The sequence below is a fragment of the Panulirus ornatus genome, chromosome 47 (assembly GCF_036320965.1).
Source record: "Panulirus ornatus isolate Po-2019 chromosome 47, ASM3632096v1, whole genome shotgun sequence".
Lineage (NCBI taxonomy): Eukaryota > Metazoa > Arthropoda > Malacostraca > Decapoda > Palinuridae > Panulirus > Panulirus ornatus.
Window position 1 is genome coordinate 7,572,785 of NC_092270.1, and position 18,578 is coordinate 7,591,362.

General features: G+C 38.6%; 1 protein-coding gene across 5 annotated transcripts in view; it reads left to right on the forward strand.

The window, feature by feature from the left end:
* The window catches only part of su(sable) (suppressor of sable), a 48,683-nt gene that overhangs the window by 16,713 nt on the left and 13,392 nt on the right, over positions 1–18,578 (forward strand). For 4 of the 5 annotated variants that reach the window (XM_071689620.1, XM_071689617.1, XM_071689619.1 and 1 more), the window contains exons 2-10: positions 971–1,223; positions 2,089–2,226; positions 4,257–4,440; positions 7,393–7,559; positions 8,322–8,543; positions 9,863–10,025; positions 10,213–10,413; positions 15,132–15,236; positions 17,416–17,759. In XM_071689620.1, coding sequence (XP_071545721.1) covers positions 978–1,223; positions 2,089–2,226; positions 4,257–4,440; positions 7,393–7,559; positions 8,322–8,543; positions 9,863–10,025; positions 10,213–10,413; positions 15,132–15,236; positions 17,416–17,759 — 1,770 coding nt within the window. In that variant the 5' untranslated portion in view covers positions 971–977. The remainder of the gene's footprint in view (positions 1–970; positions 1,224–2,088; positions 2,227–4,256; positions 4,441–7,392; positions 7,560–8,321; positions 8,544–9,862; positions 10,026–10,212; positions 10,414–15,131; positions 15,237–17,415; positions 17,760–18,578) is intronic. The other variant, XM_071689621.1, reaches the window with a different exon arrangement.

Consider the following 18,578-nt stretch of genomic DNA (forward strand, 5'->3'; position numbering starts at 1 on the left):
AAAGGAAACAAAGTGAGAGGTTGCAAGTGCTGAAACTTTTTTCAAGGGTAGATTAGGCAAGATTGTGAGTGCTCATGCTGAGACGTTGTGAGACCTTGGAGTGAGATGGAGTGAAGGGCAGTAAATTAGGCGGAAAGATGATACAGATGACTTTACAAGAGAGTGTGGCATAGTTTGTGCAAGATGAATGATTGCCAGTGTGTCATTGAAAGCTTATAGTATCCCAAGTTGAAGTGTGAGGGGTTAGGGATGGCTATAGCTTACTGACTGCATTGTGATATAATTCAAGGCAGAAAATGTGTGATGGGTGACCTGAATGGCCAAGATGGAGGAGGAAGAGATGAGAATTGATTGGGTGCCGGATGCAAATGACATTATGGAAGAATACGTGGCGGTGTGCAACAGCTGGCATGAATTTTGCAAAATACTTATATAGCATGTAAAGTTGCCCTTAGATATACTTCGCACAGACACAAGGAAAATTAGGTAGAGAAATGCAAGATGCGTTTGTTTTCGATCAGGGAATAAGACAGGAAGTGTGCATGATAAGTGGTCTAGGAGAGAGCGTCGTATCATGTAGTAATATGTAATTGGTATTATAGTAGTACAGTACAAGGCACAATAAGGGTTAGACCGCTTAGGTAGATAGATAGATAGGTGTAGTATGAGAATTGTTTGGGGGTAAAGGATATCCCAGATGATTTTGGATGCATTGGAAGCATTTGGTGTTGGGAGTTGGTGTGAATGGAGACGTTGGTTTCACTTAACTGGTCAGCTTAGTAAAGTAAGAACCCCATTATATAAATATAGAAATCCAGGGTTCAGTAATACAATGAGCATGGGCTGAGAATTTGTAGAAGTGATGTTTCCTGAGGGGTGCGTTTAATTGATCCTCCCCGTGAGATCGAACATTATCTGATGAATAGAAGTATTGTCTTCCATATTCTGCAGTTGTTTTATCCTCCCACAGGGGCAAAATGGAAGAGAGTCAGGTGAACCCAGTGGAAGAGGAGGAGAAAGAGGAAGGTGAGTTAGAGGATGGAGAACTGGAGGATGACGAAGGTGGGGAAGAAACAACAAAGAACCCCTCTCAACCGCTTCAGTTGAGCCAAGAGGTTAAAGCCAATGAGGCCGACAGGAAAGTGGAGGAGGAGGAGGAACGCCTGGTGTCAAATCGAGTACCCATTGATGTGGACATCAAAGAGGAAGGCAAGAGAAGAGAGGTAAGAGACTGGGAAACATTAGACGTAACATGTACGCGAAGCCAAGTCAAAGAGATTGAGGAATGTTACCTTTGAAGCGTATTTGAGAAAATGGTTTAGATATCAGGAAAAAGCAGAGGGAAGTGAATAGGTGAAGTCAGGTCGGAGGTCAGGGAACAGGCGGGGTGGGGGATGGGTTCGATGTCAGTTTACTGGAGGGAGTTTGGTAAACAATCTTTGAATATAAACAAAACTCTTATGTTGCTCCTGACCTTTCTTTGCTTTGGTATCCTCAGACCCTCTCTGCCCAGCACACTGCAGTATGCTTTGTCTGCAAAGTGTGTGTTAAGGGTTAGATCGGGAGAAATATAAGTGGAAAGAAAAGAAGTATGTGAGGATAGGGACTGGTAAAATTTGAGATGAAAAGTGAGAATGAGAATGTAGTTGGGCTGACCATTGGAACATCCTGGCACCTATGGTGAGCTCAGTCAGTGAGATGAAGCCTTGACTGCCAAACCTAGGTAAACTTATGTCATCTCCCAGATGCATACTTGTTAAAGCAGCTCTTCTTATTTACATCATGCTCGTAATTTTTAGTTCAAGTTCTTTGTTACTGCTTTTGTTACAGTAGCCAAACAAATAAGCATGAGTTTTCACTATATTTTGAAGAAATGGGTGTGTGAATTGCTTGAGGATGATTGTGTCTGTAATTCCTGCTTTCCAAAGAGAAAATGGAAATGTATGAAAATCAGAAAATTTGTTGGTAATATGGTTTAGATGGAGAATAAATTAATTGTTTTACCAGGATTGAAGTAAGCTGATTGGAGATGAATCTTTATAGAGTTTCTAGTGATTCATTTAATCTAGCCATTCTTCTGTCAAACAGAGCAAGGAAGGCAAAGAAGAAAAGAAAAGAAAACATAGAGATGATGATGAGGAGAGAGAAAAAAGGAAGAAAAAGAAGAAGAAAAAGAAGCATGTAAGCAGTGATGATGAGGAGGAAGATGGATCCCCAACCCAGAAGGTAAACACCTCCCGTGTTACTAGTCACAAGCATTAGTTCCACTTGTCCCTATGATTGTCACAATCACAAGAATTTATTCCACCTGTTATTATCCAGAAGATTTTGTTCCACTTGTCACAATCATGAATATTAATTCCATTTGTCACTAATCACAGGTATTAGTTTCCCTTGTCCCTGGTTACAGGCATTAGTTCCACTTGCCACAAATCACAATGATTAGTTCCACTTGTTACTAATCAGAGGCAGTAGTTCACTTGTCACTAGTCACAAGCATTATTTCCATATGCCACCAGTCACAAACATTATCTCAGCTTGCCACTAATCACCTTCATTAGCTCCTTTTGTTACAAGTCATGGACACTAATTTTTTATAACTAGTTGCTGTCATTAGTTCCTGTAGTGGCTGGGATCATCTGCTGAAGCAACCTGCTCTATCATATTCAGTGCTGTGTAGCTAGTCCTTAACCATCTAAGCATATGAGACAAAAAACTTTCAGTTTTATGATACAACAATCGTTTCCAGCTGTATGAGCTAATGACTCGGCAAACTCTTTGAATGTATATAGTAAATTAAGAAAACAAGTCTTTCCTGACCTGAGCTTATGTTATGTCTTATTAGCATAAGGAACTTATGATACTGCAAAACTATGCAATTTTATGCACTTTTGACTTATACCACTTATGTTTATTGAACATGGTGTCAGCGCATTCCATCAGTGTTATGAATGTAAAACACACAACTCCCTTGAGGGCTCTAAATATTAGACACAGGGAACACTTTCCATTTTGTGAGACTGTGAAATAAAAGATACCCTCAGTCATATGGGCTCATGACTTTACATGCCTCTTAAATGACTGGTATGATAAAAAATTAGAACAGAAGAAACCACCTCACTGGACACTTCCTATCTGTCTTTAGTAATGATGACACATGCTTATTTCTTTTGTGTTTTAATCTTACAGTAGACCTCTTCAGTGCACTGACTTTACAACCCAACAAGTACCTTAAATGCTCTTACTTCACAACACAGGATGCCCCTTTAGTATGCTGACCTTACAATACAGTTGGCCTCTTCAAGGCTCTGACCTTACATCAGACTCCTTTAGTGCTCTGGCCTTACATCACAACATTTTGGCTTGTTTATTGAAGACTGCATAATTCTATTTTTGTCCATACTTGAAGGTTTCACAGCACAATTTTTGTCATACGGAACAGTCAAAAAGTTGGTATGTGTAGCAGCCCTTAACTACATGAGCCTTACCTATAAATCCAAGAATTTTATTTGTTCTTTTAACTGCTTCTGTGCAGTGCTTACTTATTATTATTACACCCAAGTGTTTTTCTTCTCTTACATTTTATACCTTGAGATTCATACTTTAGCATATCTTCTTGTTTTTAATACCATTTTTACACACTTCCTTTCCACTCTCTTTGTTAAGTGATACTCAGTTTCTGCTGTCTGTAGAGGATTTTTGTACCTCCATGTATTCCATATGAAATTCAATAATATTTTGATGAGAATTAATGATATTCATTTGGTTATCTTTCAAAGCTAGCGCTATGTTTTATCTATGCTTATATCCTAATGTGTACCCTGTAACCACTAGATTTGCGAAATAATTTTAGTTGTAATTAGACTTTCGAAATTTTTTAATTGATTCCAAATACAGAGGTGTTGCTGGACTGTATCTACTTGAGGTTACACAGTGAGTGAAAGCTCACCTTTGATAAGGCTGGATCATCATCATTTGATGAAACAAAGTACAATCTCGTCAAAGATTCAAAGAACTCGCTTCAAAGGAGGATATGTAGCACAGCCTTGGGTTGCAGAAACTCCTTGAAAAGGGGTCTTAAGTAATACCTGAACCTTTCTTAGAAAGGGTCCTGGGGCATTTATGAAGAAATGAAAAAATTCCATGTACAGATTCAGATGTGTTTGAATTTTTAACTTTAATTTATGGTAAGGCTTATGGGGAGCTCCTTCATTTTGTTGATTTTTTAATGAATTGATTTTACTTCTTTTTGCCAGTTCCTTCACCATAAGATAATAACACCAACTTTTGATGGCAACATGGGATTTGATGCTATGCTGCAGCAGGAAATGCTCCTTAGAGGACGTTCTCCACCAGCAGGCATGATGCCATATGGAGCCCCTCCTCCTGGCCCTTTCAATAGTCCACATCCAGGGTTTCCACGGTCACGACCCATGTCAGGTAAAGAGGTTTGAAACTAACAGAATATTTCATGATGCTTTTCAGCTTGTTTGAAAGTACAGTAATTTATAGAAATGGGATGTGCCAGAGTTATGTAACCACATGAAGGATAAGCAATACTGGCAAACACTAATATGCTTCTTTACCACCTTGTTACTGCCAGTATCTGCAGCGGAATCTTTAGTGGAGCAATCATCCTTGAGAAAGGTTGTTATGTGGGAGAACATACATTACATAGGGGTAAGGAGACAGCACAGATGACATTGTTGGGAATGATGAGACAGTACAGCATACATTGTTTGGGATGAAATGGTACAGTATTCTTTATTTAGTTTGAGGATATAGAAGATTGTACACTGCATCTTTTTGTGATGTAAGAAGAGGCAGGAACTATGTTCAAAATTTTTATCGTATGGAAGAGGATTAGAAAAGAATTGGGTTTTAGGATTGTGTTGAAATTGCAGTATGAACAGGGAGATCACAAGAAATTTCCTCAGATTTTGAAAAGTAAACAAGACCTTGAACAGAAGTCAAAGTCTTACTCACTTGCTCATTTTGCTGGAATTTTGTGCTCACTGTCATTCTAGACTACTCTAAAATCCTGAGTTTAGGTATGCAGTAGTTAATGATGCAGAAGTTAGTTTAAGCCTTTATTGTCAGGACAAAACAAAAACATCATGAGACTTATGATTTCTTCAAAGCAGAGAGTGTTTGTACTGTTGGATTTGATTGCAGTCTCTCGGTATAGGCAGTGTGATGTACTCTGTTGTGGATCTCCCTTGGAGTTCTTATCGTGGTGGAGTTGGGGTTTATGTCCAAAGATGGGTCCCCCATAGGAACTGAAGCATTTTGCATTCAGACTTAGTAGAAGCCACCTTGAATTACATAAGCAAAAGTTAAAGAATTTCCTTAAGGAAAATTCATGCTTTGAAATCTAACATGGTGGTGCAAGGAAAGGAGCTTAATGGTAGAGCAGCACTGTTACATTCTTAGGGAGACCCTTGTCTAAGAACTATTATTATAATTGTACCGTTTTGGTAACATGATACACACCCTCCTTTTTTGCATAATTCCTCTCCATCCACTTTTAACTCCCCAACCACTTCAAATAGTATTCATATAGGATGCTTGCAGCTTGCTAACCATTTCACTGTTTAATACCTTTGAATCACAAATACCAGTAACTGGTGTTATTTGCTCCTCCAGCAGATCTCATACACCTGATGGAATATGTATTTCCAGTCACTGCCTTCCTTTAAGCTCTGGAAATTTGCCTGGTTTTCAGAATTCTCTTTGATATATCATTTGTCTTTGCAAAAGGTACCACCAGAACAATTATATTCATTGTGTTATGGTCACGTGACAAAAATGGTAATGGGAATAAAAGAAAAATAATTTTGCTCTTACATTGAAAGGGGTGTGAGGAAGAGGAAGGTTAGGTCTGTAGTGACTCCAAGAGATTATTTGTATACTATTTAAACACTGGAGAAGGCATATGATAGAGTTGATAGAGATTCTCTGTGGAAGGTATTAAGTATATATGGTGTGGGAGGAAAGTTGTTAGAAGCAGTGAAAAGTTTTTATCGAGGATGTAAGGCATGTGTACGTGTAGGAAGAGAGGAAAGTGATTGGTTCTCAGTGAATGTAGGTTTGCGGCAGGGGTGTGTGATGTCTCCATGGTTGTTTAATTTGTTTATGGATGGGGTTGTTAGGGAGGTAAATGCAAGAGTTTTGGAAAGAGGGGCAAGTATGAAGTCTGTTGGGGATGAGAGAGCTTGGGAAGTGAGTCAGTTGTTGTTTGCTGATGATACAGCGCTGGTGGCTGATTCATGTGAGAAACTGCAGAAGCTGGTGACTGAGTTTGGTAAAGTGTGTGGAAGAAGAAAGTTAAGAGTAAATGTGAATAAGAGCAAGGTTATTAGGTACAGTAGGGTTGAGGGTCAAGTCAATTGGGAGGTGAGTTTGAATGGAGAAAAACTGGAGGAAGTGAAGTGTTTTAGATATCTGGGAGTGGATCTGGCAGCGGATGGAACCATGGAAGCGGAAGTGGATCATAGGGTGGGGGAGGGGGCGAAAATTCTGGGGGCCTTGAAGAATGTGTGGAAGTCGAGAACATTATCTCGGAAAGCAAAAATGGGTATGTTTGAAGGAATAGTGGTTCCAACAATGTTGTATGGTTGCGAGGCGTGGGCTATGGATAGAGTTGTGCGCAGGAGGATGGATGTGCTGGAAATGAGATGTTTGAGGACAATGTGTGGTGTGAGGTGGTTTGATCGAGTGAGTAACGTAAAGGTGAGAGAGATGTGTGGAAATAAAAAGAGCATGGTTGAGAGAGCAGAAGAGGGTGTTTTGAAGTGGTTTGGGCACATGGAGAGGATGAGTTAGGAAAGATTGACCAAGAGGATATATGTGTCGGAGGTGGAGGGAACAAGGAGAAGAGGGAGACCAAATTGGAGGTGGAAAGATGGAGTGAAAAAGATTTTGTGTGATCGGGGCCTGAACATGCAGGAGGGTGAAAGGAGGGCAAGGAATAGAGTGAATTGGAGCGAGGTGGTATACCGGGGTTGACGTGCTGTCAGTGGATTGAATCAAGGCATGTGAAGCGTCTGGGGTAAGCCATGGAAAGCTGTGTAGGTATGTATATTTGCGTGTGTGGACGTATGTATATACATGTGTATGGGGGGGGTTGGGCCATTTCTTTCGTCTGTTTCCTTGCGCTACCTCGCAAACGCGGGAGACAGCGACAAAGTATAATAAAAAAATAAAAATAAATAATAATATATAATATATTAAACACTTTGAGCATTGCTTGTTGACATTATTGCTTATATGTATCAAACTTCAGTATCTTTCATGAAATCAAACTTAGATATTTTACACATATTTCGAAATAAACTAGCACATTCGTTTTTTATTATGTTATTACAATTCATGTTTTATTTTTCTGTATAGATTATGATTCTTTTGAATCTGGATCTGATTCTGAGATGCGAGAACGTCACGAACGCCGACCAAGACGTATGAATAGAAGATACAAAAGGTCTCGCTCCCGATCCCGATCACCATCCCGCAAAAATGAGGCATTTTGCATGTATTATATGCACGGCAGTTGTCAGAGAGTAAGACATTTTGAATGGTTTCATTTATGTTATAATCCTAGAGTTAAACATCAACATGTACTCAGTCATTTGACCTATTTTCTAGAACCGTACTGTTTTTAGATTGATATTTAGCCATTCTTCAATAGTTTCCTGGCGCGATCTCTGATGCAGGATGTGGCAATCTAATATGATAAATGAATAATGAATATATATATTCAATAGTTATATATTATACTTGATTGCCACTTCCCACGTTAGCAAGGTAGCACCAGGGAGCACGTGAAGAATGGCCCATCCACTCATATACACACATATACATAAATACCCATACATGCACATATGCATAGATATACATATATACACATTTACATATTCATACTTGCTTGCCTTCTTCTATTCCTGGCGATACCCCACCCCACAGGAAACATCATCGCTACCCCCTGCCTCAGCGAGGTAGTGCTGGGAAAACAGACAAAAAAGGCCATATTCATTCACGTTCAGTCTCTAGCTGTCATGTGTAATTCACTGAAACCACAGCTCCCTATCCACATCCAGGCCCCACAGACCTTTCCATGGTTTACCCCAGACTTTTCACATGGCCTGGTTCTGTCCATTGACAGCATGTCGACCCTGTTATACTACATCGTCCCAATTTACTCTATTCCTTGCACACCTCTCACCCTCCTGTATGTTCAGACTCCGATCACTCTTTTTTTTTTTATCTATTTATTGCTTATAAGTCTTGAGTGTGAATTATTTTTCTTAATTTCATTTTTTCAGGGAAGGGGATGCCCATATTCACATGATATACAGCCACAGCGCAAGATGGAGCTTTGCAAATTTTACTTGATGGACTGTTGTGCAAAGAAAATGAAGTGTCTTTACATGCACAAAGACTTCCCATGTAAATATTATCACACGGGTCTCAAATGCAAGTCTGCTGAAAAATGCAAGTTTAGCCATGATCATCTTACTGATGCAGCTCGCAATGTTTTGTTGAAGGTAAGTGAAGACTTGAGAAAATGTGAAGATATTTGTTTTTTAAAACTTACTGAATGTGTTTTTCCTTACAAGAGTCAGAAGTAAGGAAAACCTGAATCTGAAATAAGATTGTAGTATCAGATTTAAGCTGGACTTAGGTAAAATATTTTTTGACAGTTGGGTTGTATTTACATGAAAAGTATTGTTATGTTTTATCAGTTTACGATTATTAGTTGTATGAGCTTTTGGTGTTAGAATTCACAGTAGTTTTGATAAGTTTATTCTAATGTGGTAATTTTATCTGTTTAGAGGGCCAATCAGCTATTAACTCTCAAGGCTGTACTGTATCAGAAAGACATCTAGTAATCCTGAAACTGCAATTTGGTCTTCATTTGATGATGCTCAGTTCACTGTTGTTATCATCGTTTTGATAATTTAAGCTGAAGAGTTACACTTTTTGTGTATAGTGTAGTAACTAGAAATTTATTTGTGTATTTTAGGGGTTAACAACAGGAGTAATAGAATTTATTAAGAAATCATTTATTATGCTGTGCATGTGGCAGATAGCATCTCATTTGTCAGATATTAGTGCTTGATTTTTTATAGTGGCTAAATTTCTGGATTCTTAGGGAGTGCTTTAGGATGACATGTGTCACCTAAATTTTGCTGCCTACTGAAAGTGACAGATGACATTGATAGTTTTTCATCCGGACTTTGAACCTACTGGAATGAGAGAATCTTATATATTACTTATACATTATGATAACCTATACTGCTGGTACCATTTGTGCAAGGGCTATTGGCTGACATTTCTAAATGTAAATGAATATCCTCCTCAGTGATGATTGCATATATGGTTATCAGTATGTAACTTTAGAAACTGAACAAAATGTCCTTGAAGTTCCTCACAGAATGTGTATCCTAGGTCCAAAGGTGGCTTGTACAAATTATGTATGCCATATGCCACTTTCATAAGGTCAGGAGGACCCATCAAGATCTAGAAAGTTAGCCATGATATCACTGTTTAGATACTCTTTTGCATGCATCATATAGCAACAGGCTCTTTGCACTTTTCTATCTCTTTCTTCATGCAGTAGGGATCAGCTTCCAGTATCTGGTAGCCAAAACAATTAGCAGGATTCTTCAGTTGATGTTTTGAACTTTGCTGCTATTTTTGGATATTATCAGCAGCTGTTATATTTTGAGAAAATTTTGCTCGTATCACTTTCTTCATGGAGAAAATTGGGTCGTAGCGCTTACGTAGATATGTTAAGTTTCATAAATGCAAATTATGCATCATAACAGTCTTTAGAGACTTCTAATTGTGTATGTTTTATTAGCACATAGAGCTGGCTCCAAAAGATATACTTGGCGACTTTCCTCGCTTAACTAAAGAAGCTGCTCATCTTGTGGTGGCAATTACTGAGGCACATCGGAGAGGATCCCCAATGGATGTTGAAAATATACCTGGAGCTATGGAAATAAAGGGCAGAGGCTTTAAGTGTGAGTGAGAAATCTTATTTTTGTTTCTCATTTGAGTATCAAGGACTATTGTGCATATCTTAAAGTGTTTGACTATACTTACTTGAAGTTCTACAACAGCATTCATCTCTGTTTTCTGTGAGCATCAGATATGTGAATCATATAGATGTGGTAGTTCTTATAACTCATATTCTTTTTGTTGTACCAGATGTAGACAAAGCAATAAAAAATATGGCTAAGAGGCAGGAGGCACGGATGAAAAACATGCAGAAAGAACAGTTCCGTGAATCTGCTGGGACTGAAAGGGTTATGAGCCCTGAGCATCAGCCAATGGATAGGTTAACGCATCAGAAACCAGAGGACATTGGTGTCAAGTCTCCACCCAGGGAGATGCGAACCCCACCACAAAGTAAGTGTTCTGAATATGATTTTGATAAAGGTTTAGTGCAGTTTAGAACTGATCACTTATTTCAAAATAGATTGCTCTATTTTGATAATACACTTTTCCCTCATAGTACATGGGTTCTCATTGCTTAGATTCAGTCATTCAGTTTATTTTGAAAGTAAAACTCAGTTTGCATGACATTAGTTCACACATATCCAGATTGAATGGCCAAGGTCTTGGCTGACCCAGTTCCAGACCTGAAGTTAGTCAGATCTGGATGTTGCTGGAATTTGTTAATTTTCATTTTTCTTATTTCATATTTATCCACTGTTTCCTGTGTGATTGAGGTAGTGCAGGAGCTAATGAAAACAGGCCACATTCACTCACTTCCATTCTCTTATCCACAACCTTGCTGCTTCATATTCCCTGGTTCAGTTCACTGACAGCATGTCACCATTTTTATACCACATCATTCCATTTCATTCAATTCTGTGCACAGCTTTCACCCTCCTGCACATCCTTATCTATGACCCATGCTGACATCCTTGCAGCATTGTTGTAAATACTGTACTTTTAAACTTGCTCATTTTCTTATATTTTATTGATTTAGCTATGTTAAGATATCAGTATACTGGTATGTTATATACACGTGTGGTGAGATTATCTTATGAATATGTTCTGGCTGTAACACTACTAGGCATTAGATTTGCCCTCCTAAATGTGTAATATATATGATTCCAGATAATTTGCATTCTGTTATTCATATACATTATCTTTACATATTTTCGTTGCTGCCTTGGCATTGTGAAAATGATGCACTTTCTCCCACTGCATTTTGATGGTTATTGACAAATCAAATTGAAAAAACAGGGGCATAGGATATGGAAACAGTGTCTGGTGCACTTTCTCCCACTGCATTTTGATGGTTATTGACAAATCAAGTTTAAAAAACATGGGCATAGGATATGGAAACAGTGTCTGAGTTGTTATTAGATGTTGTCTAGCTCACTACTTTACTGTTTACTGTGCCTAGGATTTTTAAGTGCCTGAGAACACATTTGGCACATTTTGCAGTCAGCTAGTGGTGTCACATTCTGTGTATGGCACAGCATTCAGTGGGTTAAGATAAGTTATAACTTGTATGTAAAACATAGATTAGTTGCTGGAGAGCATCTTTGCCTGAAAGTGCCCTTTAATGTATAATTGAACTTCCCTTTGGATTTGACATTTGTTTGTATGAATACATATAGGACTTTTTATATTGTGTCATTGCACCAGTTTCATAAGCTGGCTGCTTCATAAGCTGTGAGCTCAGGGTATTTCCTTGCTTTGATTATACAAAATAGTGTTTGGTTTAACAGTTATTTGCATCTAAAGGGTTGCTCATTTTCATTAGCTGAAGATACTGTCTTCCCCAGATGGCTACCTATTTACCATATTTTTATTAGATCTAAAACAGAAATATTTTATTTGCTCCTCAGATATTTGAGGCTGTAGTCATTAAATGGATATGATTGGCTTTTGCCCACTGTCTAGTAAGGTTTCCTTCTAGAATATGAATATTTTGTCCTTTATTCACCATCAGACCAAGAAAATTAGTTTTCACTCTTGCTCATTCTTGGTTCTAGACTGAAGGAGCCATATACATATCACAGTTGGCCCATTGTTGACTTTACCCTAAATGATGATGTGTTGTACTGACAAGGCATAAAGAGCATGAAGAGGTGATTTTAGTGGTAGGGCAGAGTTTTTTTTGCTGTATAGTGATTGCTAACAATCATAATTTGGTCATTTGTGGAATATTGGGTGGCAGCCTCTGCAAACACTGCACTAGATTTGCCCTCTGCTGGTTGCCTGTTAAGGATGAAGTGCTAGATGCTAAGAAACAGCACTAGAGTTCACTAGTTATGGAGACTTTATATCCTTGGCTGCCTTCTTGAGGGAGTTGGAGAGTGGAACAGGCATTGGAGATATAGATAGATAGATCGATAGATTGTGGAACAATTTAGACTACTATATGGTTTTGTAGTGTTTGCATGTAGAGTGATATGTCCAAAAGGAAATTTAAAAGGAAAAATCAGGTTCATTTACCCTCTTCTTGGCTCAGAAATGAGTCTAAGACCATAACCTATATTTTTAATCCTCCATATTATTGTGATTCCAATACAAGATCTGAATGGAAAATCTTGTATCTCAGGAGAGGAGAACTAGATGCATGCTTTCATGTTTTTCCAGAAACTGTATTACTCTAGAAATTGATTGCCAAGCAAGATATGTAGAGCTGTATTCACAGTAGTGTGAAGAGCCCTTACATATATGAACATGATAAACCTCTTCGACTATAGTCATGCACACTCAGGGTAGTGGCCAATTTGAAGGTGGGTGGGGAAGGAGGATGGGGGATGCATTATGTTGTTAAGACAATGATGAAAATTTCAAAACATGACTTAGTATGTAAGTATACTTTTTATCTTTTAAGAAATTAGTGAGTTTTGAGGTATTTGGATTCTATATTCAGTTACTAATAATAGTTTTTTTTATATATATATATATATATATATATATATATATATATATATATATATATATATATATATATTGGTTCTCAGTGAATGTAGGTTTGCGGCAGGGGTGTGTGATGTCTCCATGGTTGTTTAATTTGTTTATGGATGGGGTTGTTAGGGAGGTAAATGCAAGAGTCCTGGAAAGAGGGGCAAGTATGAAGTCTGTTGGGGATGAGAGAGCTTGGGAAGTGAGTCAGTTGTTGTTCGCTGATGATACAGCGCTGGTGGCTGATTCATGTGAGAAACTGCAGAAGCTGGTGACTGAGTTTGGTAAAGTGTGTGGAAGAAGAAAGTTAAGAGTAAATGTGAATAAGAGCAAGGTTATTAGGTACAGTAGGGTTGAGGGTCAAGTCAATTGGGAGGTGAGTTTGAATGGAGAAAAACTGGAGGAAGTGAAGTGTTTTAGATATCTGGGAGTGGATCTGTCAGCGGATGGAACCATGGAAGCGGAAGTGGATCATAGGGTGGGGGAGGGGGCGAAAATTTTGGGAGCCTTGAAAAATGTGTGGAAGTCGAGAACATTATCTCGGAAAGCAAAAATGGGTATGTTTGAAGGAATAGTGGTTCCAACAATGTTGTATGGTTGCGAGGCGTGGGCTATGGATAGAGTTGTGCGCAGGAGGATGGATGTGCTGGAAATGAGATGTTTGAGGACAATGTGTGGTGTGAGGTGGTTTGATCGAGTAAGTAACGTAAGGGTAAGAGAGATGTGTGGAAATAAAAAGAGCGTGGTTGAGAGAGCAGAAGAGGGTGTTTTGAAATGGTTTGGGCACATGGAGAGAATGAGTGAGGAAAGATTGACCAAGAGGATATATGTGTCGGAGGTGGAGGGAACGAGGAGAAGAGGGAGACCAAATTGGAGGTGGAAAGATGGAGTGAAAAAGATTTTGTGTGATCGGGGCCTGAACATGCAGGAGGGTGAAAGGAGGGCAAGGAATAGAGTGAATTGGAGCGATGTGGTATACAGGGTTTGACGTGCTGTCAGTGGATTGAATCAAGGCATGTGAAGCGTCTGGGGTAAACCATGGAAAGCTGTGTAGGTATGTATATTTGCGTGTGTGGACGTGTGTATGTACATGTGTATGGGGGGGGGGTTGGGCCATTTCTTTCGTCTGTTTCCTTGCGCTACCTCGCAAACGCGGGAGACAGCGACAAAGTATAAAAAAAAAAAAAAAAAAAAAAATATATATATATATATATATATAAAATTACATACACATGTGCAGAAGTAAGTGTATTATATTATTAGATTGGGAACCAGTTTTCAATGAAAGTGGATTTATGTTATTTGATAACAAAAAACTGCTGATAGCAATATTTATAGAAGTTTTGTTCAGTGAAGCATTAATATGCTTTTGCAGGAAAAGAAAATTTTGTCATGATGCACTTGTGTCATCAGTTTGGTAAGGTGATGAAACTGACAAGGTTGTTTCTATCAGGGCCTCTGAGAGGAATTTTACTAGGGGGTACAAAGTTTCTCTCGGGTCCCCTTCCTACGGTTTTAAGCCTTGAGCTGTAAGGCCAGGAAGGGTATGGAAGATGATTGAGGGCGGAATGGAGTCTTCCATTGATTTTCTGCATTTGAGGCCATATGCAAACATTTTCTGAGATCCCAGGAAGTTCCTGGGCCCTGTTTTGGACCCCTGGGTCCAGGGACGATGTACCCCTGCACCCTGCCCTCTCATTGGCTTATAGTGACTTGAAACTTATTGTTCACTGGAATACTTTTATTAAGGCCTGTTAATGGGATCACTCTCCAAATTTTCTTGGTCATCAATACTGACATTGCATGTGATTAATTCATATGTTTTGTCAGTTATTCACCAATTTTCAACTTCTTGTAAAGCATTAGTTGGAATTTGCATACTTGACGTGGATGTATCGTTGGTTTTTCAGTTTGTGTGCTAATGGTATACCAATTAATTTTTTTACTTTGATATTTTTAAGGATTAAAATGTCCTAGTTGTCTAAAATGGTTGTCATAGGTCCCAAGCTTATTTTTCTCTTTTCACTTCTCAGAATTGATATTGAATGCTAATGTTTCAGGAAAATCAATTGAATTCATGTCATAAGGAAACAGATTTAGGTATTTCACAGAATTGATGCAGATTTTTTTTAATTGATATTTTTTGTAATCTACTAAAAAAGTGCACAGCAGTGATATCTTTTACCTGTCAGATGATTCATCAGGACTACACACCTGGAGTTATGGCCCTAAGAGAATGATTGCATACCGAAATTTCAACAGGGAATGGGTAAATGACTCCTGTTATAACAGAAAAGGTGTGTTAAATATTTTTGCAGAATTACCAACATGTGGGAGTACTTTCACAATGTGCAATTTGTTTGTACAGTAATGCAGTATTTGTACTGATTGATGTCCTGTGAATTTTTTTCATGGAGGCCTTTTTTTTTTTTTAGTCATGTCCGTTGTTTGCTTTTTTGTTTGTGCTATCCAATGTCTGTATAATTGGTGAAACAACCCTCGATCTTTTTCATGTTTATAGTTCAGCATTTGGCAAGAGCTTCCACATATTTTGAGGGTTTGTTGTTTGGCTTTCAACAATTGAAAATTTGTGTATTGTTGGTAAATGAAATATTTGATGACATAATTACATTTACTACTCTGCTGTGACTTGCTGAAAATAGCAGAAAATATATAGATGAAAGATACCTATACTTATGACATATGACATACAGAACTATTTATATTTATTTATTATACTGTTGCTATCTCCCGCTTTAGCGAGGTAGTGCAAGGAAACGGACGAAAGAATGGCCTAACCCACCTACATACACATGTATATACATACATCTCCACACATGCACATATACATACCTATACATTTCAACGTATACATATATATACATACACAGACATATACATATATACACATGTACATAATTCATACTTGCTTCCTTTATTCATTCCCGTCGCCACCCCGCCACACATGAAATGACACCCCTCCTTCCTCCGCATGTGCACGAGGTAGCGCTAGGAAAAGACAACAAAGTCCACATTCATTCACACTCAGTCTCTAGTTGTCATGTATAGTGCACCGAAACTGTATGATGAAATATATTTGTTATCTTTGCATATATCAGATACATTTACAGACCTTAGCCAGCTTAAAGGAGATAGAGAACATTCTAGGTTTGTGTAGTGGAAAATAAGTTTTCACATGCCATATTATTCTGCCAATAACTGAAACTGTTGTTGAAATTTTAATTGTCACATACTGTCAAGCATCCTTTGTGAACCTCAAGCCTGCATCAAATATTACTGGATTCTTCTGCTACATAGACTGTGTTTATTGTTTGTTGGGACTTACTGATGGTGCATCTGTTTTGTCTCTTTTGTATTGGGATGAAATGTTTGATATTGTTTGCTTGCTTTGTTGACAAAACTGCCTCCCCCTTTTTTTCCCTTGTTATATTGCAATTCCCTGGGGATAGGGGAGAAAGAATACTTCCCACGTATTCCCTGCGTGTCGTAGAAGGCGACTGAAAGGGAAGGGAGCAGGGTGCTGGAAATCCTCCCCTCTCGTTTTTTTTTTAATTTTCCAAAAGAAGGAACAGAGAAGAGGTCCAGGTGAGGATATTCCCTCAAAGGCCCAGTCCTCTGTTCTTAACGCTACCTCGCTATCGCGGGAAATAGCGAATAGTATGAAAAAAAAAAAAATATTGCATATCCTGGAGATAGGGGAGAAGGAATACTACCCATGTATCATCTGTGTTTTGTAGAAGGCAATTGAGATGGAAAAATGCAAGCAAGTACAGAAAAAAATGACATATTGAATTTGTACATAGTATATCGTAATTTGATCATCATCTGTTATGTTAACATGTTTCTGTCCCATGTGTTTTTTTCTGGAATGCAAGATGGTGATTCTTGGAAGATTTCATTCAGATACTTTGATCTCTGCACCTTCCTTCACCTCAACCTTACAATTTACACACATTTATTTACACTACTCATGCACCTCCCTTTTGGTCATCATCTTTACATGATTTATTTTTTCTGTCTCTCAGTTTATCTATGTATCTTTAACTCTTATTACATTGTCATGGGATGGGTACATGCATACATGGAAATTTTTTGGAAATCTCTTTTCTGAACTGGGATTCCTAGTCCCAGTGCTACAGGCTGGCAAGGGGGCTGGGGTGTCCAGTTTCTTAGGGTAGACATCGTACCATGCAACTGTACTTATTTCATATCACTCAGGTAGTATGAACACTTGATTAGTCTTTTAACATTCATGTTGTCCATATGTTAATACTAACTCAGTACTTTATCTTTCACTCTGTTGACTGCTCTTTATAGCACCATCTCTCTTCTCAAAAGTAAATATTAAAAGTAAAGGTTTGCTCAATATAAAGGAAATTATCTGGTGTCATTTGTGACATTGAATTAAATAGGCTGTGTGAAGATGATTGCAAAATTTTATTTATCTTTATACAGGTGATGACATGGTCAATGGGGAATTGCCACAGTCAGGAGCTAGCAGTAACACAAGTAATGCCAGTCCAGAAATGATCACCAGTATGAACACCAACATGACCACTAGTAGTCCAAGTCAGTCTGGGCCTGGTTCAAGTAGAAAACTTGGAGGTTTCATGACTGCTCGTATGCCTCAGATGCAGCGGGAACTCTTCCAGCGAATAGAACAGCAGCATTCAGTTCATCATGACCAAGAGGACATAACAGCTGATGTGACCATGGATGAAGCAAGCACCAGTAATGTTAACTGGTACTCTAGTGATGAGGATGGTGATGGTAGCTCACTCGCCAAAATGCAAGGGCAAGTACGTAGTCATACACTGCTGGAAATTTGGTTATGTCTGTGTAGATGTTTTGAAGCCTCTTCTAGGCTCTGGTAATGTTTCCTGTCTTAGAAATTGTATTCCATCAATTTCTAAGGTTCATTCAACTTCTTACCTTTCACTAAATACTTTTCCACAGTAGTCTGTCTCATGCATGTTCAGGCCCCAGTCACACAAAGCATCTTTCCCTCCATCCTTCCACCTTCTTGGCTTTCCCTTTCCTTTAATTCTCTCTACTTCCGATATGTATGCCTTCTTAATCAGCCCTTTCTCAGACACCATCTCCATATTTCCCAACCATTTCAGCACACCCTCTTCAGTTCTCATAAATATTCTTGCAACCACACCTCTCCCTTACCCTATCATTTCTTATTCAATCAACTTTCTTCATTCCTTGTATTGCTCTCAAACATTTCATGTCCGAAACAGTCACCTTCATCCATACTGTTTAATTTAGGGCCCATACCATGCATTCGTACAACACAATCAGGAACACTGTACCATCAAACATTCCATCTTTGTTCTTACAGACAATGACCTCTGTTACCACACACTCGGTACACTCAAGACCTTAGGCCCATCACTAACCCTATGTGTCACTTCAGCTCCCATGGATGCCTCGACTGTCTTCTCCACTTCTAGGTATTTGCAACATTCCACTTCCTCCTGGTTCTCTCCATTTGAACTCACACTGCAGCCAGCCTGTCTTTCTCCTCCACCAAACTTAATAGCTGTACTTTTACTCATATTATCTTTCAGCTTTCTCCTTTTACACCACCACTACTAGATATACTATATTTT